Source organism: Oncorhynchus mykiss, chromosome 11 (genome assembly GCF_057628025.1).
Source record: "Oncorhynchus mykiss isolate SJ-2025 chromosome 11, ASM5762802v1, whole genome shotgun sequence".
Taxonomy (NCBI): domain Eukaryota; kingdom Metazoa; phylum Chordata; class Actinopteri; order Salmoniformes; family Salmonidae; genus Oncorhynchus; species Oncorhynchus mykiss.
In genome coordinates, this window is record NC_143032.1 from 28,568,982 (window position 1) to 28,592,947 (window position 23,966).

The 23,966-nt window shown below is 42.2% G+C and overlaps 1 protein-coding gene across 1 annotated transcript in view; it reads right to left on the reverse strand.

Annotated features, from left to right (window-relative positions):
• The window catches only part of LOC110535558 (kinesin-1 heavy chain), a 28,580-nt gene extending 5,295 nt beyond the window's left edge, over window positions 1-23,285 (reverse strand). Inside the window, exons 1-18 of the mRNA XM_021620626.3 lie at window positions 22,390-23,285; window positions 16,480-16,567; window positions 16,279-16,352; window positions 15,907-16,011; window positions 15,659-15,707; window positions 11,826-11,881; window positions 11,325-11,412; window positions 10,837-10,961; window positions 8,002-8,106; window positions 7,403-7,548; window positions 6,648-6,796; window positions 5,625-5,815; window positions 5,352-5,420; window positions 4,112-4,318; window positions 3,262-3,405; window positions 2,817-3,005; window positions 2,455-2,572; window positions 25-80 (exon numbers count right to left, since the gene is read on the reverse strand). Of these exons, the coding sequence (XP_021476301.1) occupies window positions 25-80; window positions 2,455-2,572; window positions 2,817-3,005; window positions 3,262-3,405; window positions 4,112-4,318; window positions 5,352-5,420; window positions 5,625-5,815; window positions 6,648-6,796; window positions 7,403-7,548; window positions 8,002-8,106; window positions 10,837-10,961; window positions 11,325-11,412; window positions 11,826-11,881; window positions 15,659-15,707; window positions 15,907-16,011; window positions 16,279-16,352; window positions 16,480-16,567; window positions 22,390-22,515 (2,085 nt within the window). The 5' untranslated portion in view covers window positions 22,516-23,285. The remainder of the gene's footprint in view (window positions 1-24; window positions 81-2,454; window positions 2,573-2,816; window positions 3,006-3,261; window positions 3,406-4,111; window positions 4,319-5,351; window positions 5,421-5,624; window positions 5,816-6,647; window positions 6,797-7,402; window positions 7,549-8,001; window positions 8,107-10,836; window positions 10,962-11,324; window positions 11,413-11,825; window positions 11,882-15,658; window positions 15,708-15,906; window positions 16,012-16,278; window positions 16,353-16,479; window positions 16,568-22,389) is intronic.
• Window positions 23,286-23,966: the final 681 nt, after the last annotated feature.

Below are 23,966 nucleotides of genomic sequence, written 5' to 3' on the forward strand. Positions count from 1 at the left end.
GGAAAAATCCACTGTTGGTCATACCTTTACTTCAGTGGCAGTTTGGACCTCGTTCTCCTTCTCCATAGCCTGGACTTTCTCTGTGAGGGGAGAAAAGTAGATGTGTGTCAGCAATCATTTCACCACTAGATAGTGATATACTGTTCAGGGCTCGACATACAGGGCAGCCCGCTTGCCCGGGAAGGTTTGGGGAAACTCCCCGGGCCAGTTGATCATCCCTGTCCGTAGTCCGATCGAGCTAGTGAAAAAAAATATTGTAATAATGCCATCTATAATCTAAGCTATAAAATGTATTCAAAAACAGATGGGATTCCCGAAGCTGTTTGCTATTCCGATTATTTATCACAAGGGCACTGCACACATATAGCCTATAATCTGTCGGGCAGAGAGTGTGCAGCTCTCAAACAGCTGGTTGTTGTGTGGAGCAGCTCACCGAAGACCCGACAGCGGTAGGGGCAGGAAAGATGTTCAAAGTTAGGATATATACCAGTAAATACTAAGGCAAGAACGCAAGCCAGGTATTTAAAAAGTTCCAAATATTGGTTGAATATTTGCGATGAGCAATTTAGTCATCTTGGAATAGCCTACCTTGAAAATTGGACATTTTCTCTAGGCTATTTGGTCCTTGAAAAAGACATTGAAGTTATGGTAGCCGATTTAGAAGTTCTGCAGCTCCAATATATACTAAACAAAAATATAAAACGCAACATGTAAAGTGTTGGTGCCATGTTCTATGAGCTGAAATAAAAAAAATCCCAGAAATGTTACAAATGCACAAGAAGCTTATTTGTCTTAAATTGTGCGCAAATTTGTTTACATCCCTGGTAGCGAGCATTTCTCCTTTACCAAGATAATCCATCCACCTGACAGGTGTGGCATATCAAGAAGCGGATTAAAAGCATGATCATTACACAGGTGCACCTTGTACTGGGGACAATTTAAAAAAGGCCACTCTAAAATGTGCAGTTGTCACAGCACAATGCCACAGATGTCTCAAGTGTTGCGGGAGCGTGCAATTGACATGCTGACTGCAGGAATATCCAACAGAACTGTTGCCAGATAATTTAAATGTTAATTTCTCTACCATAAGCCGCCTCCAACATTGTTTTAGAGAATTTGGCAGTACGTTCAACCGGCCTCACGTGTACCAAAGCCAGGCCAGAACTTCCACGTCCGGCTTTTTCACCTGTGGAATCATCTGAGACCAGCCACCTTGATAGTTGATGAAACTGAGGAGTAGTTCTGTCTGTAATCCCTTTTGTGGGGGAAAAAACTATTCTGATTGGCCGAGTCTGGCTCCCCAGTGTGTGTGCCTACGCGCTCCCAGGCCCACCCATGGTTGTGCCTCTGCCCAGTCATGTGAAACCATAGATTAGGGCCAAATAAATACACTTTTTTTTTTTTTTTACATGTACTGATTTCCTTAAATTAAATGTAACTCAGCAAAAACGTAGAAATAGTTGCGTTTGTATTTTTGTTCAGTATAATTATTCTGTGATTTCATTTCAGGGCTCGAAACGGCAATATGTAGCAGCGCTCCTTAGTTTCCCGCCATTTCTATTGAAGGGTGTCGCGCTGACCTGTTGCGGTTATTATGAGCAAGATGACATTAAAGCGTTCTATTATAAAAAAGGAACACGTTTTTTGGGTCGCTTTTATTTGAAAACATGATAAAATAACATCTCAAATGGCGAGTGACTATCTACCACATGGACAGGCTTCATTAGAACGTTTGTGTCGGGAGCATGCTGTCTATTTAGTAAGGCAATGCCCACATTCTGACATATTTTAGCATGTAAAAAATTATGTGAATGTCAATGCATAATGCCTTTGGATAGGCCTATTAAAGAAAGTATTATTCTTAGTGGTAACGCATACTTTTTTTCTGCATCATTTTCTTTTTTTCTATAAGCTATTACAACAATTAAATATAAAATGTAGGTCATTGAAAATTACAATAAAGTACTTGAAAAATTCCTTGAAAGTCCTTGAATTTGACATACTAATGTCTGTATGAACCCTGTATAGGTGACTTGCTCAGTCTAGAAATGAAAGAAAATCACCTGAAAGATAAAATCACCTGAAAGATAAAATCACCTGAAAGATAAAATCACCTAAAATTATGAACAAATCATTTGTTTTCCTGTCAGATCTTGACCCCGGCACAATATTATTTTTTAAAATCTGGCCAGTAGCTTTCAGTTGGCACTGACCCGGGTGAGCCACTAGCAAATTTACCTGAATGTCAAGCCCTGCTGTTGAAAAGCTGGGTGTCAACCTCTAGCCAAATATGTCCGTCCGGTTTATAAAAAGAATATATAAAAATACACTGTTCAATAACGAATGTGTGATGTGCCATCTTGGGGACAGGTCTTCCTCGGTTAAGAGGGATCTTCCTATTTGAATAAAGGACGAATAAATTATTTTAAAAAAATGTAAAAAAGTTGTAGTCACCCTGAGTGCTGATCTTGACCAGCTCCTCGTTCAGAGAGTCTACGTTCTCCTCCAGCTGTCTCTTCTTCTGCTCCACGTTCTGAAGGTACTCCGTCAGGGACTTGATCTTAGCCTCGTGCTTGAGGAAGAGACAGCGAGAGAAAGTGAAAAGGTAGCAATAAATGGAACCAGGGTTGGGGTCGATTCCATTTAATTCAGTGAATTCAGGAGGTAAACTGTAATCACATTCCCAATCCAAATTTTCCTCATTGCTTTTCATTCAATGAATTGAAATAGACGTGATTAGAATTTAATTTGAGTGACTGCCACCCAGTGACACACTCCCCGAGCCCTCTGTTCCAGGTGACGTCAACGATGGTTACCTGGGAGATGCGTAGCTGACATGCTGCCAGCTCCTTCTCGTTCTCATCCATCTTCTGGTTGCTCTCTGACTGGGTGCTCTCCAGCTGTTTGCTGCGTTTCACCATGGTCTTCACCTCAGACTTCATCTTACTGATGTACAGACGAGCCACCGTAAACTCCTCGTCTATCAGACCACTGCCCTCATGTTGCTGGGAGGGGGAGAAAGGGGGAGGAGGCGAGGAAAGGCACAAATGTTAGACTCAAATGTCACCGTGCAAAAGACATGCATCAGACAGTTTAACTAATGCATAGCTTAGGAGGAGGTTACATAAGTGTGGGATGAGGTTAGGTATGGTTTGCGATGAGGTTAAATGGTACATAAGAGCCACACAGGCTCCCCCTCCCAAAAGTATCCCAATCCTGGGCTTCCATTCCATGACTGGTGTGGCACTGAATGATGTGTACCTTGATGTCGTTGCTGCCCACGGCGATGCCTATCTCTACCAGGTCTTTGAGCAGCGATGACATCATCTCAGTTACCCTCTTCTTCTGGTGGTTGGTCATCTCCTTCAGCTTCTGCAGCTCAGAGTCAATGGACACCAGGATACTCTGAGGAGGACAAACAGGACAGGTTGATTTCACAAAATGCCAACCAACTTGGTTCACAATGCAGTGAACTCCTACACAGTATTCAACTCCATGCCTGGAGGGCCAAAACACTTATGGTTTTTGTTATTTTCTTCTAATCAGGGACTTAATGATTCAACAGCTGACCTGGGACACTAGCTGGGTGGACGAGCTAATCAATGACATTGTTAATTGATTAATCAGGGTTACAGGTACAATCTATAAATTCCTAGAATTTCCTGTTCAGTTCATATCATATTTTCATTCATTGTTTCACATATATCTATTTCTTTAAAGGGTTTCTGAGTGGTGCAGCGGTCTAACACACTGCATCTCGGTGCTAGAGGCGTCACTACAGACCCTGGTTCAATTCCAGGCTGTATCACAACCGGCCGTGATTGGGAGTCCCATAGGAGTTGGCCCAGTGTCGTTAGGGTTTGGCCGGGGTAGGCCTACATTGTAAATAAGAATTTGTTCTTAACTGACTTGCCTAGTGAAATAAAAGGGTAAATTAAAATATATATATATATTTAAAAAATATGCTGTACCTGCAATAGTTGGCACATAGTGATCAACAAAGGTGAGTTTAGTTTGTGAATGACGTTGTTCTTTCTCCTTTTTTAAAATAAAAGTTACCAAATTTCCAACCTGTAACATTGTGTAACGTGTAACTTAAAATAAAACCAACCGATTTCTGGTTGAGCTCCTCACTGAGAGCCTCAAACTCCTTGGTCTTGTTTTCCACCTCCTGACTCTTCTGGTCGTAGTTAACAGCCAGCTCCTCCAGGGCCTGAAGCACCTCCTTCACCTCCTCCTTGGACGCCTCATTTTCAGACTGCAGACGGTTCAGCTCCACCTGCAGGTTGTCGTGGTCACGACGTGACGAGGCCAGCAGCTGGAGAAGGAACAGAGTTTTCAGTAGGGAGAAAACATTTTGAAACAGGTAGGTGGGAGGTATTACCTTGTCCAATAGGTATTAACTTGACCAATAAGATGCATGTATGCTTTCTGTTGCAGAACATTATGCTATGTGCCCTACTGAACACAACCCAGGCCTGGGGGTAACAATTAATAAGTCCCTACTCATTCTGAACATTCATGTGTAATTAAAATCCAGTGTACTGAAGGCTGAGTTGAGAGTGTTAAAGCTCAGAAACATCGTAGGATTGTTAAACGTTTGAGTGTCGGCAGTCAATCTCTTGTGTTCACACCGCAAAGACCTTGGAAGTCATCAGCCACTCAGCCTTGTTAAAATACTCCAAACCAGAAGGTGGCAGTAGCGTTATCCGTGCGCATTGGTCTAGATTCCAAGCTATCTGCACTAATGTTGCTACTTTGTACAAAGCTAGCTAGCTAAGGACACTACACTAACAGGCAGCTGTTTTATGGAAACTAGCTAATCCATTGTGATTTAATTATGTCAATACTAGCTACAGTGTTTAGCTAGTTTGGAGGAAGTACTTAGCATTTTGTGCATTGCATCTGTGTACTTTGCTTTATGGGGGTTTGTGCTCTTTGGTTTGGTCAAAGACAAGATGTTGGCAACTGACAAGCATTGCGGATCTACAAGTAAAATCGGTAGGTTCATCGCTACCGGGTCAGCATGCAGCAGGTACCACTTCTGTTCAGGCAAGAGAAGGGAGGGCCTCCCACTGTGATAAGTACATATCGGCAGTCTATCAGTAGTGAGATTCTCATTGTGTTTCATGCTTTAGGATGTCAGATTCTCCCCAGGATGAGCAGCAGGCTGAGAGGTGCCTCTTTAACTCAGCTGTGTCTGGGTTAACAGTCAGCTAACAGCTTGACCCCATCTCTGGGCCCTGATGAGCCTATACAGGCAGATTGATGGCCTAGTTAACAGAATGGCCCGGCAGGGGGGCAGTATAAATGCACGGCAGGGGGGGTGCAAAATAGGGGAGGGGGTTCACCTCCTCCTGGTCCAGCATCTGCTGCTTCAGTTTCTCTGCCAGCTGGCTCTGCTGGTTGATCTCATCATCCTGTTGGAGGGAGAGAGAAGAGCGAGAGATAAAGGAGGGGGGAGAGAGAGAAAGGAGGGGGGAGAGAGAGAAAGGAGGGGTGTTTTTGAGACCAAAGTATTATCAAGGAAAACCTATATCGTCAGTAAAACATATTTTAAATGACTACGTCATTGAAATCTTTATGCCACCCTAGTGTTGCAGTGTGATGCTCTGCTCCCTTACCTTATCATCCAGCTGCTTGTAGAGTTTAGACAGCTCAGCCTCGCACTTCTCTTTCTCTGCGTCAGTCAGTTTAACCCCTGGGATGCTGGGCGAGGGGGTCATCTTTTCATTATTCACCACGTTGTCTAGAGCCTGGACCTCAGCATTAGCCTTCTCCTTGTCAAACTGCTCCTCCACCGGCACACTCTCACCTACAGGAGGCAGGACAGAGGGATGGAGGGATGAAGGGGGGGGTGCAGCCATGGAGAGGGAGATGACACAGGGTTAGAGACTGGGCGTAAAATGAACACCTGCCAAATGCGGGTAGATTTAGGTATTGGTGCGTAAGAGTATCTATTTTACCAGTCATGTTTGCGGGTGGTGAATTTGCAGTGCTCTACAATACAACCATTACATTCGCAAGTAAAAAGTACAAAGTTAATAATGAGCACATGTGCGAATCGTTTTGTTCACAAGTTTGGTTGTTTTTCAACTTTAGGACTCAAGTGGCCCTGTTACCACAGTTACCCCCCCTTAAAGGGGCAGTTAAAAAAAATTTCTCATCTGATATTTTGGTTAAAAGACAAGGGTCCCGAAAAAGGTAATAAAATGTAGCAATATACCACATTACTTCTTAAAAATACATCATCATGTTTTAGAAACATTACAAAGCATAATCTGTTTATTTTAATTGCATTTTTTTGTTTTTATGTAATTATGGCAAAAAAATATTTGGTAGATTTAAAAAAAAATCTATTTGCCACAGTGGCTGGTGGACCTTAAAGTACATTTTAGGCCCTGGTTAGAGAAGAAAGACAGCTTCTGTAGTATCTACTCAACAGTCAGACCATTTTCTGGGTCCTATGTGTTATTGCAACGAAAACTGTTTACTCTAAATGTGATTTCCATTGCAAAAATGTTGCTACGGTGTGCAGTGCACTAATGAACACAACCCTGTTCAAACCTAGTAGGACACAAGCATTATTCATGATATAATCAATTATCCTAGAACACCAACTGAATAACCACTTATTTTTCTCTCACCGTTTCTCCAGCGGTTGAGTTCGTTCTCCAGCCAGGTGACGGTGCTCCTCAAGGTCGTGTTCTTCGCCTTTTCTCTTTCATACTTCTTCTTCCACTGTTCTGCCGTCAGCTCCACATTCAGACACACTGTGTTCTTAATGGTCTTTGCTCTGAGGTAACACAACGATTACCTTTCAGAGTGGGAGTGCGCTTGACAAGTCAACCACTTCCGACCACTCAAAGCATATAGCAGTGCATTCATGCCATTGCTAACATCATACTAAGCATAGAGAACCAATAATTATATTTAATTCTGTGGTACCTTCATTCAATTGACATTTATAACACTTCCGTCCACTGACTGACTTTAACACTATTGATTCTGGGTCATTTACAGATTTACAGCATTGTTTCTCAACTCAGTTACTAGTAGACATGGGGGTACCTGTCTAATCCACACCAGGGTGCTTTGGAAGACTCAGAAGAACATGGTCATGGCAAGATGGTATCCAGCTTTTGTCATATTAATGTCAAAAAATAGTTTTTTTTTTGCATTTTAGCTAACCCTAACCTAATTCTCCAAACCTGCTACATTAATTATCCTAAACAAAGAGGTGTAATGGGTTAATTTGACAAAAGCTGGATGCCTTCTAGCCATGACCGGAGAACATAGGCCTAATGATCAGTTGTATAGAGGGGGTAGTCCAGACAGATTAAAATGTTATTGGGGGTACAGTAACCAAATAAAATACACAGTCCAGGGGCTGAGAGCGTACCTCTGTCCGAACATCAGTGTGGACTTGGTCTCAGCCTCATTGTAGGCAGAAGGTGAGGCACAGATGACCATGGTGGTCCTACAGTTACCACCCAGAGAGTCCTGCAGGATACGGGTCATCTTACTGTCTCTGTATGGGACATAGGTCTGGAGAGAGGAGGGGGGGAGAGAGCGACATGAGTTTCACAGTCAATCTACAATACTAATCGTTTTCTCCTAGAGGGTAATACATTAAAGCCTGGTCCCAGATCTGTGTGTGCCATCTAGCCAACTCATTGGCTCATGTACTGAAAACGTACATTTTACAAGTGCAGCAGCTTTGACTTACGGCAAGATTGGTATGGTGCTTTTGTGCTTGACACGTGCATATTTACCCCACCACCCTATTCCAAAATGTCCTCATCCAATATGTACTCCATCTCCTCCCCTACTGCTAAAACAGCTGTTTGTTGACATCCGAGTCCCAAATGGCACCCTACTCCCTATATACTGCACAACTTTTCAAAAGAAGTACACTACGTAAGGGATAGGGTGCCATTTGGGACGCAATCATTCTCCCCAGCACCAAGGGAGCCGAGTGAAGCGTTACGGTCATCTCACCGAGCCTTCAGCCAGAGCAGAGATGACGTTGCCCAGTGCAGACAGGGACTTGTTGATGTTTTTAGCTTCTTCCAGCACCGCACCCTCCGCTCCAGTTTTACCCACCTAAACACACACACACACACACACACTTAGGAGATCACAATCCACCACAACACACAATCCACCACAACACACAATCCACCCTCATGACAACACTAGTACAAGAGCATATCACTTGAGTTCATATTAGATCAGAAAATTCTAAGATAAACATGGTTGAGTCCTAAATGGCATCCTATTCCCGATTTAGTGGTACACGAGAGATATATCTATTGATATATATAATTAATAGGGAAAAGGGTGCCAGTGTGTCCACTATATTCATTTAGCAGCAGCACCTGCCATCACTCAAAATATATTTTTTTATTATTAAATCCCTCATGCAGTCATCATAATTGTATGTTTAAATCACTGTCTAACAAATCACTTTTTATTTAATGAAAATAAATCCAAAATATATTTTTCACAATTTATTTCCCTGAGCCTCCTTCGGCCCTTGAAATGCTCAGTTTGATCGTGTGGGTGTTAGGAAACAAGTTTGAAGATATTTACATTCCCAACCCTGATTGGCTAATAGGATGTGTAGAGCCACCCCCTTAGACCAATGACTGTCTGGGTATCATAAATCCGTTCACATTGTGACGTCATGAGGTGGGACAAAAAGGTTTATTCAACTTGAAATTCCAGTATTTCTTTTCAAACAGCTTTTACACAAAAAGGGCCTTATCATTTTTAGTGTTACTTCAACCTGTGTGGAAATATAATTTAAATGTATTTATTTATTTTTTTAAACGGGAAGTCAGGTTTAACTGCACGGCACCTTTAAATATTTCTTCCAGATGTGCTTTTAGTGCACAATTTTTGCAATTAAACCCCTTTTCTACCCGAGTCAGATTAACTCATGGATACAAATTGTAAATCTGCATGCAGTTTGAATAAAGTTGCTACTTAGCGTTAGGACAATTGTTAACTACCGTAAGCGCAATGAATGGAAGTCTATGTGAACAGTTAGCATGCTAGCTGTTCCCATAGACTTCCATGCATTGTGCTAACGCTAGTTAGCAATGGCTTCCAAAACTACATGCAGACATAACATTTTGACATTTGCATTTCAGTCATTTAACAGACGCTCTTACCCAGTGCGACTTAATGGACAAATTAGGGATGAGTGCCTTGCTCAAGGACACAGGCAGAGTTTTCAACTAGTTGGCTCAGGGATTCGAACCAGCGACCTTTACTGGCCCAACGCTACCTGCCACCTAAAATAAATGGTATCCATGAGTTCATCTGACTCTGGGTAAGCAGAAAAAGGGTTTAACTGCCAAAATCTCATATTTGTTGCAAAATGAGTGAGCAGTGGTGCAAATAAGAGCCACGAGCGTACAGCCACCACTTGCTCCTCATCTCCCTACAGTGCAGCAGCTACCATCAAATTACATTTCAGATGGTGTCAACATAATTACATTTTCAAGCATTTGAGTATGATGTGCTTTTAAAAAGTCCCCAGAAGTGACCTTCTCACAGTCCTACTAAAAAATGTTACCCCACAAATCCTAGGGGAAACACTGAGGGTGCCATGTGCACTATGTAGGGGATACGGTGCCATTTTGCTTCGCAGTCCATATCTAATTAAGGTAGATAATGCTACCAAAACACACTAGTCTTAACAAAGAAAATGCAGGAGACCACAACAAACATTGATGTAACAAAAACTGATTATGAAAGAGGGCCACAAAGCATGTTAATGGCTTTGCTTGATCTTAATGCCATCCTGTGGATTATCATCAGATTAATAATAAACAGATTACTGCTGTTGTCGTGTGAGTAATGAGTAACAGATGTGCTGAACACTCGAGGCGATCCAAGATGTGGTGGTACAAGTACGTGGCCTTGTCCAAGCCAGAACAGCCTATAAAGGGCAGAAGCCCATCACCTATTTCTGCAGATTGACGTACAAGTACACCCCATGGACAGGATCTTGATCCATGGCCTTCGATGTGGTCGGCTAGTTAGTTAAATGTGACCACATGCTCAAATCAATAGCAGCGTGTTAGGCTATAGGTACAGTGCAGCGCCAGTAGGAGAAAGCAGGCGTTGCGCAAAAGTGAATGTGATGAACTTGAACACTAAGATTGGAGATAAGAAAAGGGAGGAAACAGAGGAAAAGTAGACCGAGAGAAAGAAAAGTTTATGGCTGGAAGCCCGCGGGGCGATTTTATTTAGCCCCACAAGTTGAAAAAAAAAGATGTATTTAATGTTTATTGTTGGACATAGGACTGTATAAACGCCTGCAAATCAGCCGAGTGATTGGAAATCTGTTCCAAAGTATTCCCACGCATAATAGAGAGATAGACTGTATATGAAATGTAAGCAAGGTTTGAAAGGATTATGTTTCAGACTGTACATGAAATGTAAGCAAGGTTTGAAAGGATTATGTTTCAGTCAAGTATTCTATCTGTTTGGGCTTCTTGTTGTCAATTTGTAATCCACAAATTATTTGTGTGTGTGTTCCGGAACCCTAACCATCCACTCAAGAAAAAAAAGAAAAAATGCCCGAGGCCGAACATAGTTGACAATCGTTGGCTTTTGCTACGTCCTGATTTTCCACAAGTGTGACCATGCAATCTCACCGTCGTGCATTTAAAAGCATAGGACTGACGTAACCACAGACTGAAGTGAGTTACAGCCATTGTAAAAATCTATGCAAAAACACACTTCTGAAAAAGGGTGAATGATCGGAACACAGGCACAGAGGAAGGAAGGCACAGAGAGAAAAATAAGATGGAGACGTACTTTTTCGCTCCCGGCCAAATCGACAAGGTAGAGCTTGCCGCTGAGTTTCTGCTCTGTAGCAGTGTTTTCCTGCTTCACATTGATCTGGAAGATACTATGACTTCTGGAGCTGTGCTCGTTCATGTCTGGAACACACACACACACACACACACACACACACGTTAACACACAAATCTAATGCCAACAGCAATATCTATTTATAACTAGGGTCTACAGTTTTTCCTGGTTCCTGGTCAGAAAAACTCCCGGCCCTAATTATGTAATGGATGTGAAATTGCATCCCAAATGGCACCCTATATTTTACATCCCAAATGGTACCCTATCTCCTTATGGGCCCTGGTCAAAAGTAGTCACAATCAAGGGAATAGGGTGCCATTTAGGACGTAGCCTGACACTGCTGTGTGAGATTGTCTTGGTTGATCAGGAGATCCATTGAGGAGGATGACGAACCCATGAGAAGCAGCAGGGACTGTGTTGGACTGACTCACTTGTGACGGCAACGTGCCGGTTGGATTTGCCCTCGTCAATAGTATCCATGACCTCATCGGGGCTGCACACAAAGCGCTCGGTACACCCCTAGGGACACACAGAGAACCAAGGAACAACTATTTAATTTGACATGGTAGACGTTCATAGACAAAGAGGCGATTATGGATACATTTTTTGTTAACATTGGCATTAAAGTCGTGGACAATCCGGAAGTTAAATCGGTATTGTAAGTCCTTTAACTTTCTCCAAACAACGCAACCGAAATAGCACCCTATTCCCTATAGCGCACTACTTCTGACCAGCACCCATATATCAAAAGTAGTGCACTACCAAGGGAATTGGGTGCCATGTGACCCACAACCATTCTTCCAATTGATCTATAGGCAATCCATCATTCTCGTCATCTACTGAACTGTCTCATCGATTCATCCCCCTGACCAAACCTTCATGAATCTATGGTACCATTATAGATGGTTTGGTTCACTTGACCTGTGCCTCACCTTGACATAGGGCACCCTGTTCTTATCCTCATGTACAGACAGGTTGTTCTTTGTTACTGCAGAGAGGGGAGAAAAAAAAAGAAGATTTTATTATTGCAGGTTGTTGATTAACGTTGTAACAAGCAATCATCACCAGGCAAGCGCCTGCATTTAATGGGATACTTGGCATCGGAGGCCCTTTATCTACCTGCTCCCTAATGGCGCAGCGGTCTAAGTCACTGCATCTCAGTGCTAGAGGCATCACTACAGACCCTTGTTCGATCCCGGGCTGTATCACAACCGGCCATGATCAGGAGTCCCATTGGCCCAGTGTCGTCCGTGTTAGGGGAGGGTTTGGCCGGGGTAGGCAGTCATTGTAAAATATGAATTTGTTCTTAACCGACTTGACTAGTTAAATAAAGGTTAAATAAAAAATGTCATAAAAATCTACTTCTGCAGAGTCTGATGAACTCATGGATACCATTTGTATGTTTCTGCGTGCAGTTTGAAGAAAGTTGCTAACTAGCGCAATTGCTAGCTAGTGCAATGACGAAGTCTATGGGTATCTGCTAGCATAAACTCCCACTATTGTACTAATGCTAGTTAGCATCGACTCGCAAAACAACCTCTAACTTCCTTCATATTGGACACAGGGACATACAAATGGTCCCCACGAGTTCATCTGGCTCTGGGGGAGTAGATAATGGGTATACAGAGTTTGGGCGCAATATCACTGGTCGCGCAGCGAGAGCATGCTCCTCAAACAGTGGTTTGTGTGTGGAGTGAAATAACGGTTTTCCAGCAGAAAAGGGGGGATACCTAGTCAGTTGTCCATCTGAATATATTCAACAGAAATGTGTCTTCCGCATTAATCCAACCACTCTGTATCAGAGAGGTGAGGGAGCTGCCTTAATCGACATGTCTTCCGCGCCCGGGGAACAGTGGGTTAACAGTGCACGCTGACACAGTCGCCAGGTGTATGGTGTTTCCTCCGGCACATTGGTGCGGCTGGCTATTGTATCAAGAAGCAGTGCGGCTTGGTTGGGTTTCGGGGGTGACACAGCTCTCGAACTTCGCCTCTCCCAAGTCCGTACGGGAGTTGCAGCGATGAGACAAGACTTACTACCAATTGGATACCACGAAATTGGGTAGAAAAGGGGGTAAATAAATAAATAGTACTGTTGGGAGATCTGGAGAGACTGGGTCAGTCAATTACTAATCCTCTTATTAAAAGTATATATATATATATATATATATATATATATATATATATATATATATATATATATATATATATATATATATATATATATATATATATATATATTCAACTCGCAATCTGTTGATTTTTTAAATTTGAAAGATTGAAATTGTATGTTAAACATCACAGCATAGTTTAAATATGGTGAAGAAATCCAAAGAGGGTGGCCAGCAGAGACAGGTGGGATGGGCTGAGGGAAGCTGAGGGTTGGGATGTGGAATTGGAGACAAGTTGGAGTGGAGTTGCTGGGCGGGGGATAGAATGACAGTCAAAGATTAAAGTTTAAAAAAAATACAAATAAAACATAAAGAGTCCATTTAAAATGACACTGAGGGGCAGTGACGTTACATTTAATGCCGGTATGTCTGAGGCTGATGCCGTGCAGGTGTTCGTACACATGCATATACACACACACTCTCATTCAAATGCACACATGTGAACATACACACACATGTAAATATTGCCATACATGCGCACTCAAACATACTCAGTTGGCCTTGGTGTTATGGTTTTTGTTGTCCTTGATGTCTTTTGCATTGTTGTTTTCTGTTTTCCTGTGTCTCTCTCATTTTTGTTCATTTTGTTAGTTGTTGGTGCATTGGGGACAGGGGCTAGGGGGGGGGCCTTGGAGGGCTGGTGGCCTGGCGGTTGGGAGCTTGGGCTGGTGGCTGATAGATGGCTGGTCCGGGTCCCTGTTTTTAACCTTGTGGGAGGATCTGTCAACGTGCCCTTGAGCAGGGCGTTGACCCTGGTTGCTCCTGTGTGTCGCTTTGGATGCGAGTCTGTTAGATGATTAATGTGATGTAGTTGTTTAGAGGCTTCACTGCGAGTACATTGTATGTTTTAAATATTAAATAAAAACAAATGTTTAAAAATGAGATCGCCTATAGTCACATCATGCAGCCCATATATGTTTTGATTTCTAAGACATTCTATGGTTTATCATTCACAACTAAAGTTGCCAAATATCTCTAAATCTAGTGTTTTACATTCAACATAGCGCACTGGCTCCGGAATGGAAAAAATATCAGCTAAGTTCAATTCTTCTCACTATAAAATCATATAATACTAAATAATGGCACATCTGGTCAGCTAAATGAACAAGCCTACAGCCAATGGCATGGAGCATAGCTAGATAACATATCTTCTTCTGAAATACATTTTCTTCATATCATAATGTTTCTTTAGACCTGACTAAAATAAATAATGGGTTTATTGTGATTGAATATACACAATTGATTTACTTTTTTTAAATATTTTTTTTATGTCGAGGTTCCAAAGGTGCGCATCACCGGCTAGCATGCAGCTTGATTGCGTAGAGCCCCGGAGATACTAAACGTGTTTATGTTAAATAACGGTCAATTACCTCGAGATCGGCAGACTCGAGTGCATCCGATTTCCTTTGGTCATCCTTGAGATTTCACTACAATTTGATTGGAGTCCACCTGTGGCCAATTAAATTCTTTGGACATGATTTAGAAAGAGACAACCATCTAGATAAGGTATCACAGTTGACAGTTCATGTCAGAGCAGAAACTATACCATGACGTTAAAGGAACCGTCTGAAGATCTCCGAGATATCATTTAGGAGGCGTATATCTGGGAAAAGGTATCAAACAAGTTCTACAGTGTTGAACGTTTGATAGTGACCATCATTGGTCAATTGAAAAAAAAGATGTAACTACCCATACTATGCCTAGAGCTGGCCATCCGACCAAACTGTCAGAACTACAGAGTTCCTTGGCTAATCCAGGAGAACCTGCCAGAAGGACAACAGTCTCTACAGCACTTCACCAATCTGGGCTTTATGGGAGAGTGGCCAGACGGAAGCCACTCCTGAGAAAAAGGCAAGACAGCATGCCTGGAGTTTGCAAAAAGGCATGTGAGAGAGCATAAAGCAAAGGATTATGTGGTCTAATGAGAGAAAAACTACTTTTCGGCCTCAAATGAGAAATCCAGGCACAGCTCATCACCAATCGAACACAATTCCTACCGTGAAGCATAGCAATGTCAGCATCATGCTATGGGGATGCTTTTCAGCGGCAGGGACGGGAAGAATGGTAAGGATAAAGCAAACAATGAACGATCCCAAATACAGGCAAACACCTAATGGGAACCTGCTTCGGAGTGCAAACGACCTTAGACTGGGGGTGAATATTTAAGTTCCAACAGGACAATGATCCCAAGCATACAACCAAAGCAACGCTGAAACGGCTTCAGAACAAAAATGTGAAAGCCCTTGAACTGCCCAGCCAAAGCCCAGACTTGAATCCCATTGAAAATCTGTGGAAACACTTGAAGATTTCTGTTCACCACCGCTTCCCATATAACGTAACAGAGCTTAAGGAAATCTGCAAAGAAGAATGGGCGAAAATCCACAAATCCAGGTGTGCAAAGCTGATAAACACGTATTGACTTATGGGTGTGAATACATTTCTATATTTCAAATCCATTTAAATCCATTTAGAATTCAGGCTGCAAGACAACAAAATATGGAATAAGTCAAAGGGGTATGAATACTTTCTGAAGGCACTGGATATCTCCAGAATGGCCAAATGAGGATGCCTGCTGTGCCACAACACATAGTACATACCATCCAGTAGGTCCTTGATCCTGTCCAGGTAAATCTCAAAATATGAAACCTGCAACAGAGAAACCTCTGATTAGAAACAATCCTGCTGTGCAGTCTTTTTTTATTAGTATTATGTAGCCGATATGGAATAACTAGCTAATCGGCGCCCAGTGAGGGACGGACGGGCAGAATGTACTCGGTCATAGGTTTATTAAAAATGTCGCAATAGAAGCACTTGAGGCCAGCTGTGTGGTTGAAGTGCTCCAGACCTTGATGTGGAACTCTAGGTTCTCATCCATGGAGTAGATGTAGTTGAAGATGTCCTGGACTATTCTGGGGATGATCCCCATACCATCCGGGTCATGGAGGCTACCCTTTACAGGACACAGACAGGTTCCCGTCAATCATAGAACAGTTGAAAGCAGGGTTGGAGTCAATTCCGTTTCAATGCCGTCATATCAGGAAGTACACTTCAATTCCAATTCCAATATTACTTAAGGCCCTTCTATGAGAAAAAAAATGTGGAATTGAAATTGGTTGTCTTCCTGATGTGACTGAATTGAAATGGAATTGACCCCAACGCTGGTTGAGAGCATTTGACCAAACGCATTACGCATGTATTGTATAGGCCTTTCACTCACCTCCATGGTGTGCGTTTTTCCAGACGATGTCTGCCCAAAGGCAAATATAGTCCCATTGTAGCCATCAAGCACATCTGTGTACAGAGGGAAAATACATGGAGAACGTATTAAAAGCATCCCTTTAAAACTGCCAAAAGGTTCACACTGCTAGCACAGCACCAGAGCTAGCTACCTGGGCACGCTGTATCCATCCTTCCTTACCTTTAACTATCTTTTGAGCAGAGGCTTTGTACATCTGCTCCTGTGTCGTATTGGACCCGAACACTCGGTCAAACATGAACGGTTTACCCTGTAGGACAATAGGTAAAAGTGAATCAGCAACAAAGGATACCTAGAGTATATTTGTACAAGAATGGCAAGAAAAGTGACGAGGGAAAATATCCAAACAGAAACTTGTTCTAATGTTGACATTTACTTGAGGCCTATTTTCTGTGGTAGCATAGGTCGACTGATATAGCCTAACCTGTTATACAAGGTGTGTATATTGTATATATATATAAATTTGTACAATGACAATGGTCATTGGTCAGGTACTAAAATGGAGGTCAAGTGTCCAAAATATATATATATATATATATTTTGGACACTTGACCTCCATTTTAGTACCTGACCAATGACCAATGGCCTGTAATGAACAAATCAACCAACAATTGAAATACCGGTAGACAGGTATTCAAAACAGGCACAAGAGATTACATTAGCCATCCCAGCAGGTCAATGAGAAACACCACAGTATACGGTATTCACCACCAGACCAACTCAGTCCAAACACAGCCTTTTCAAAATTAGGTTTGTGTCCACTAATGGACTCCTTTGTAAAGAGATCCACTGCACACTAGACCAAGGCTTGAGTCCCAAATGGCAGCCTATTCCTTATACAGTGCAATGGATGGGACCTGGTCTAAAGTAGTGCACTATATAGGGAATAAGGTGCCATTTGGGATGTAGCCCTGGCCTTTCCCCTTCTCAGTGTGACTAAGGGCCAGAGACAGCTAAGAAACATCAGCATCCTCCCTCTGTGTCTCTGCTTTACTGACTGGCAACTGATCAGCAGGGCACTTCAGGCTCTTCATTTGACAGCAGCAGCCAATATCAATCATTACAGCGTAGATCAGAGGGAGTTCTTTAGGATGACACAGCATTCCCTGAGAACAAATGTTTTAATTGAGTTAGGCTACTTTAAAAAACTGTGCATTGAAAGAGAAAATGTCTACTTTCCTTGGCCAAATGAAAGTCATTGAAGAGTATGGGAAAATAAAATGGAATACTCAAACTAGTGCAGTAGCTAAAACAGTTTGGGAATTAAAACCCAAACGTTCCTTGTGGGTAACATTATGTTCATAGGCTATCTGCCAGCATAATTGTAAACAACCTGTAAGGTTATTTTTGATGAAAAGTTGTGTGCTGCTGACATTCATACTGTATCGCTCTGTGTGAGTGATGGTGTTAGAGCAGCAACGTGGTCTCCGAGGACTTCGTATTATTCTGTATAAATCCGACACACTCCATCTCATATAAAACAAATGGAAATTTGTACAATATGTTACACATTTTCTAAAACGTACAGTGTCACGAATTTGCAAACTATTTGTTACAAATTCCAATTTGTTGTTGCCTACATTGGCTAGGTGGCTAACATTAGCTAGCTCTAGGTGTTAAGGTTAAGAGTTTGGTTAAGGGGTTAGCCAAAATGCTAAGTAGTCGCAAAGTAGCTAAAAGGCTAAAGTTGTTCGTGATGAGATTCGTACAAGCAACCTTTGGGTTGCTAGACGTTCACATTATATGTCCACCCCGAGCCAGCAGCCGTACTTTTGTTTTTGCCTTAAGTAACCTTCTGTTAGATGTAACCATACCAAATGTAACACATCATCCTAATTTGAGTGACCCGGATTTACATTTACCATGTTACGACTAGTCTGAGTAGGACTAAATTATCCACTACAGTTCCTCTATCTACAACCCTAGCAATAGTCTGACAACCTCGATCCGAATCTTTGTTTGCATTCTGATTCTCCCCCTTTTCCCCAAGCGTGCACTTGTACACTTTCTCACATGGAATAACAATGGTGGAAACTCTCTCCAGCCAATGCTTGAACCAATCCAATGCTTTTAAATCCATGACGGAACGTGTGCAAGGCCACACTTCAGGAGAAGGGTGGAGAATCGGGACGCAGCCTTTGTGTTGTGCTGCTATGGACTGTGCATAACTGAGCACTGCCAAAATAGTCTTTATCTATGGTTCTGCTGCCTTGACACTGACGTGGGGTGTCCTCATTCTGAATGATCACTCTGACTATGTGCCTGTGAGCACCACCAAAATGCCAGCCAAGGACTAGGCTTATATGGTAGTAGTGATGGGTTGCACCATTCTATTAGGAAGCCTTGGTGGTGTCCCAAATGGCACCCTATTCTGTATGTAGTGTGCTACTTTTGGCCCATAGTGCACTACATAAGGAATAGAATGCCATTTGGGACACTGACTTGATTTTACTTGATTCTCCTGGGCTGGCACCAAACAGAGCCATTCTAAAGAGGAAGAAGTACTTCTAAAGAAGTAGAACAAAAAGCATATCAATTATACTGAGCTTCAGGCAGAGATACAGTGGGGGGGTCAAAGTAAATAGTCTGGGTGGCCAATTGATTAATTGCTTAATAGTCTGTTTTATGGCTTGGGGGTAGAAGCTATTAAGGAGCCTTTTGGTCCTGGACTTGGCGCTCTGGTACTGCTTGCTGTGGGGTAACAGGGAGAACAGTCTGTGACTTGGGTGACTGGAGTCTGACAATTTTTGGGGTCATTTTCTATTAAGTTATCTTTACTTAAGTATGATAATTTACTTAAGTATGATCCCCCCCATGTTAAAAGGATAGTTCACCCAAATGACATTTTGGTTTCCTTATGTCAGCAATCCATGCTTTGATTTTGTTGTCCACCATTTTAAATGTTAACTTTTTAGCATTTGTGGCACAAATCCAATGCAAGTCAATGGTATCCATATTAGCATTTTGACACTTAATGTCCAAATTATCCAAAGTATGTAAATATGTATTGTGTAACTCAATGATATTACTTAGAGGATGTGGATATGAAGCACGGAAATGCTAATATCGATACCACACATTGGATTTGTAAGACAGTGCCGGGTAAACAAAACCAAATCATGGGTTCCTGTCCTACTTTGTCCATAAACTGCTTAGAGGTTAAGGAAACAAATGTAATTTTGTAATTTGGGTGATCTATCCCTTTAATAACATTGCAGGTGCGGGATTCTTTAAAAAAAACTTCACCTAATAGCAGGAACAGCACCGTCTAGTGGTCAGAACATGGAACTAACACGATGTAGGATGGGACATGGCTTTTACCATTTATTTGGATTCCTCATGTCTTACTCATTGTTAGAAAAAAAAAGTATGGTACAAATCAACTGTTAGGTAATATTATTTTAATCCTATACATGGGCAATTTGGATGGAATCCGTTACAATTTGATCTCTGAGAAATCAAGCTAACTCAACAAAATAATGTTGCAGGAATGCTAATCTTATCCATTTCTAACTACAAAAATGATTTTAGAACAATCTGAGATGGTGAGTGTCATGGCTTGCTGAAATTAGATGGAACAAGCCATAAAGGAAATGACTTCATCATCAGACTGACACAGGCTTTTATATGTCAGTGTCCCAAATGGCACCCTATCCCTCTTGCTCTGGTCATAAGTAGTACAATACTGCGACAAAAATGGCACCCTATCCCCAGGGCTCTGGTCATAAGTAGTGCACTATGTAGGGAATACGGTGCCATTTGTGACACAGCTTATTCCACAGTTTTGATTCCTGCCAGTGCCTGCAGCCAGCCAACCTCTTAGATTGTGGATCTAATACTATACCACAGTCTCCCTGCTGTCCTCCATTACTGGACTATAAACTGGCCAATTTGTCTCTGTGTGCCTGCTTCTCTGAAAAGCACAATCCATCGCTCCTAGCAGAGAAGAGTAGGGTTGTTGAACTAGAATGAGCATGATGCTGACTGATAGAAACAGCTGGGATGTCAGGTTTTAGGCAAGCCACACACCCCAATCTTCCAGCACATCAGGGTCAATCTATGGGCCATGACTGATGTACAGTATTTGGGTAGTCTTGCCATGGGTAACACTAGGGTTGCCAATGGGATTATAGGTTACCCTGTGGCAGTAGCTGGACATCTCACCAAAGGTTAAAGAGGCCAATGTTATTCAAATGAACGCAAAGACTGGTCAACACCAACAAAAGATGTATCCTTCCCAGGGATGTCCACCCTTGCTAATGCAACTAGTGGGTCCAACCCTACTTTTGACCAGAGCCCCAGTCAAAAGTAGGGAATAGTGTGCCATTTGGGCCTCATACCCTGAGGTCTGGGTGGATGTACTAGGAAGTAGACTAAGCATAGTGAGCTTCTATTAAAAGAAATCTGGACAAAGAAATGTTTCCAGTAGTCACTGCCTACTCAAATGACATGACATCCCTCCCCCATAAAAACACCACACCCCTCATCCATCCATTCAACTGTTCCCAGTTACACTGTAAAATAGAATGTGCCAATGACAACATAAGTCTCTCTCTGTCTCTCTCATAGGGAGGAATGTTGTGGGACACATTGCGCCCAGCACCCCATGCTCTATATTGGGTATGGCCCCAGTCAAAAGTAGTGCACTATATAGGGAATAGGGTGTCATTAAGACACATGGTTTCCGCTTCCAGAGAGATAGGAAAGACAAGGAAAATATTATTTCTTAGTTTAGTATAAATAAGCCTGACAATTTATCTTTCAAAGATGAAGAAAGTTAAGCTGCTGTGGATCATATGTTATGCTTGGGGCCAAAAGTTTTGTTCCTAACCACATGACATAACAAATGTGTATTCAGTCACTATGACCAGATGCCACACCCTTGGCTTCTACAGTACAGTTGACACTGTTGTTGGGACTTCTTTCTCCAGTTTTCAACCTCCATTCACCCACATCTCTTTGGGAAATGTTAAAAAACGGTTTATCATTTATGAAACAAACATCATTAGGCTACAGAATTGAGGGAAGTGTTTGGGCTTTTATTGTGGTAAGTTCTTGTAACTTAGAAGTCCATAAAGTTTGTCCCAGCAGTTATGGTCGTTGTCATTTTCCTTTTTACAAGGCCATGGAAGGGGTGGGGTAGTGTGCTGAGCAGGTGAGATCACCTGACTCCAAGTTTTCTATCCTAGTATTGCACCCCAAATTGTTATTCCAGAACAAAGCACCGGCTCTATGCTACCGTATCTGAAGTCAGTTACGGGGAAATTACATTTGTAGTAAATTGTCGGGCCTAGTTAGTTAAACCATTCAATACGCCCAAAAAATGACAGCTGTCAATGAGGCAGGGTAGCTTAGTGGTTAGAGCGTTGGACTAGTAACCGGAAGGTTGCAAGTTCAAACCCCCGAGCTAACAAGGTACAAATCTGTCGTTCTGCCCCTGAACAGGCAGTCATTGAAAATAAGAATTTGTTGTTAACTGACTTGCCTAGTTAAATAAAGGTTAAAAAAAAAAAAAAAAGGCGATGGCATCTGCGACGTGGCTATCCCTAGGTAGCTAACGTTAGTAACTAGCTACTATTTCAATACCGCACAAGGGACGGATAGTTACATACACATTTGTGCGATCATAAGTAGGTAACCAACTTCGAAAATAGGGCTGAGAGTTGAGATACAGGATTGATAGCCAAATCAGTTGTTCGGCCATCCCCTCCTAAGCTAGTTACACTTCTTTAAATTCCAGTCAATGAATTTTTAGGCCGCGGACATAACTTACTTTAGCTGCTAGTTCCAATTAGACAGCAAGACAAACAGTAGCTAGCTAGCGGAGTTAACGTTAGCTGGCGCTCAAGGGTGTTGCGGGCGTCATGTGTTGTTAATCGATTCGAGATTCATGCGAAATTGTAGCTATTTGAATGTGATACATCAATATGGCTAGGTATTATGAGAAGGGGTAAACAAAGTGCCATTGCAAGCTAACGTTAGCTAGCTAGTTAGTGCTTAGCTAGCTAACGTTACAAAGGCCGGGGACTGTTTTCGTAGGCCAATGTTTGCCGTGTTTGAACGCCAACTCACCGAGATAGACACTTGATCCTCCCCTGTAAACTTGGGTATGTATTTATCCCCTCTCTCCACCTCTGACTTGTTCAATGGTCTGAAACGGCACATCACTTTGATGGTGCATTCCGCCGGGTCCACCATCTTCGCCGCCGCTGTGAATGAATGGAGTCACACCAGACAAGCTCCTTCGGCTGCTAGCTAACTGCTACCACAGAAGAAGCGCCCGATCGATCACCCCTGTGGGAGGCAAAGCGATGCCGCACCCAGTGAATGTTGGTTTAGTTTGGTCAATCTCTTCCCTCCTCGTAAAAGGTAGCAAGTCGACTATTCATCAGACATATTTTTTTTTTAAAGACATCCATTCAAAAGATGGAAGTCATGTTGACGACCCGGCTGTAAAGTACTGTACTCTGACTTGCTCTTCGAGTCGAGAGGGATCCCTGTGTAAGCGGGTCTGAACAGAGAGGAAGAAGCGAAGCGAGAGGTATAACTAGACACAAATCTGTCTTAACCAGCAGATGGCGTTTTTTTTTCGCTCACCAAGCGATGTGTTTTTGCGTGGACGTCAATTTGGTTAACAAAAAAATAAATGGCTTATTTGCTATGTGTATTTTCTTTGATCGAATATAAGTTTCATAAGGATTCGGTTATTACCAGTGTACTAATATAAGTAGGACACGTGACATCCAGGAAACTTTGAGAAAAAAACACTTTATATCGGAGTTATGCGTGGTCATCACTATTACCTCAGCCACAGTTATAAACCCCGCCTATTTCTAAATGTATCTTCTTAAAATGTGATTTTAAACCTACCCCTAACCACACTGCTAACCTTACGCCTAAATAAAACCAAAAAGCAAGTGTTTGTAATTCTTACAATATAACCAATTTTGACTGGAAACTGTTGTGCCTGTTGTTCACGTATCTACACGCTCATTGGCTAAAATGGTCCCACCTGATCTTGTCTCCTCCAGACTGCATTCCATTTTTGGATACATTTATTTTCGTTGTAAGAGCGGCCGCTAGAGTATCTGGTCAATGTAACGGATTATCTGTGGTCTGAATAACCCGGTGACGTCACCTCTGCAGTTATGCGGAGTTAATGTACTAGTCGGAACTAGGAAACTCTGGAATGTCCAATTTGCAGATTCGTTGAATGCCAGTTAGCGAGTGGGACATTTTCGAGTTTCCTAGTTCCGACTAGCACTTGAACGTGGCATTAAGCCTACTGCGGAGTTCCCATGCTAGTCGGAATTACTAACCTCGGATATTTCAGACTTTCTGATTCATTGAACGCAACACTTGTATGTAGAACTACATTTAGCAAGTCGGAATTTTCCTAGTTTCCTAGTTCCGAATAGCACATGAACGCGGCAAAAATTATCAACGAACTACAACCAATGGTTTTTGTCAGGATCAGTTTGTAGAACACGCCACCTTTAATTAATTTACATTACTAATCTGGACACTGTCACTGACTATACTGGATTATTTTTTTCACATGCAATCTATTCGTGTCCTATTAGACTGTAGGCTGCTACCACACTCAGACAAGTGGTCACATTGAACAGATATCACGATGTAGGAATGCT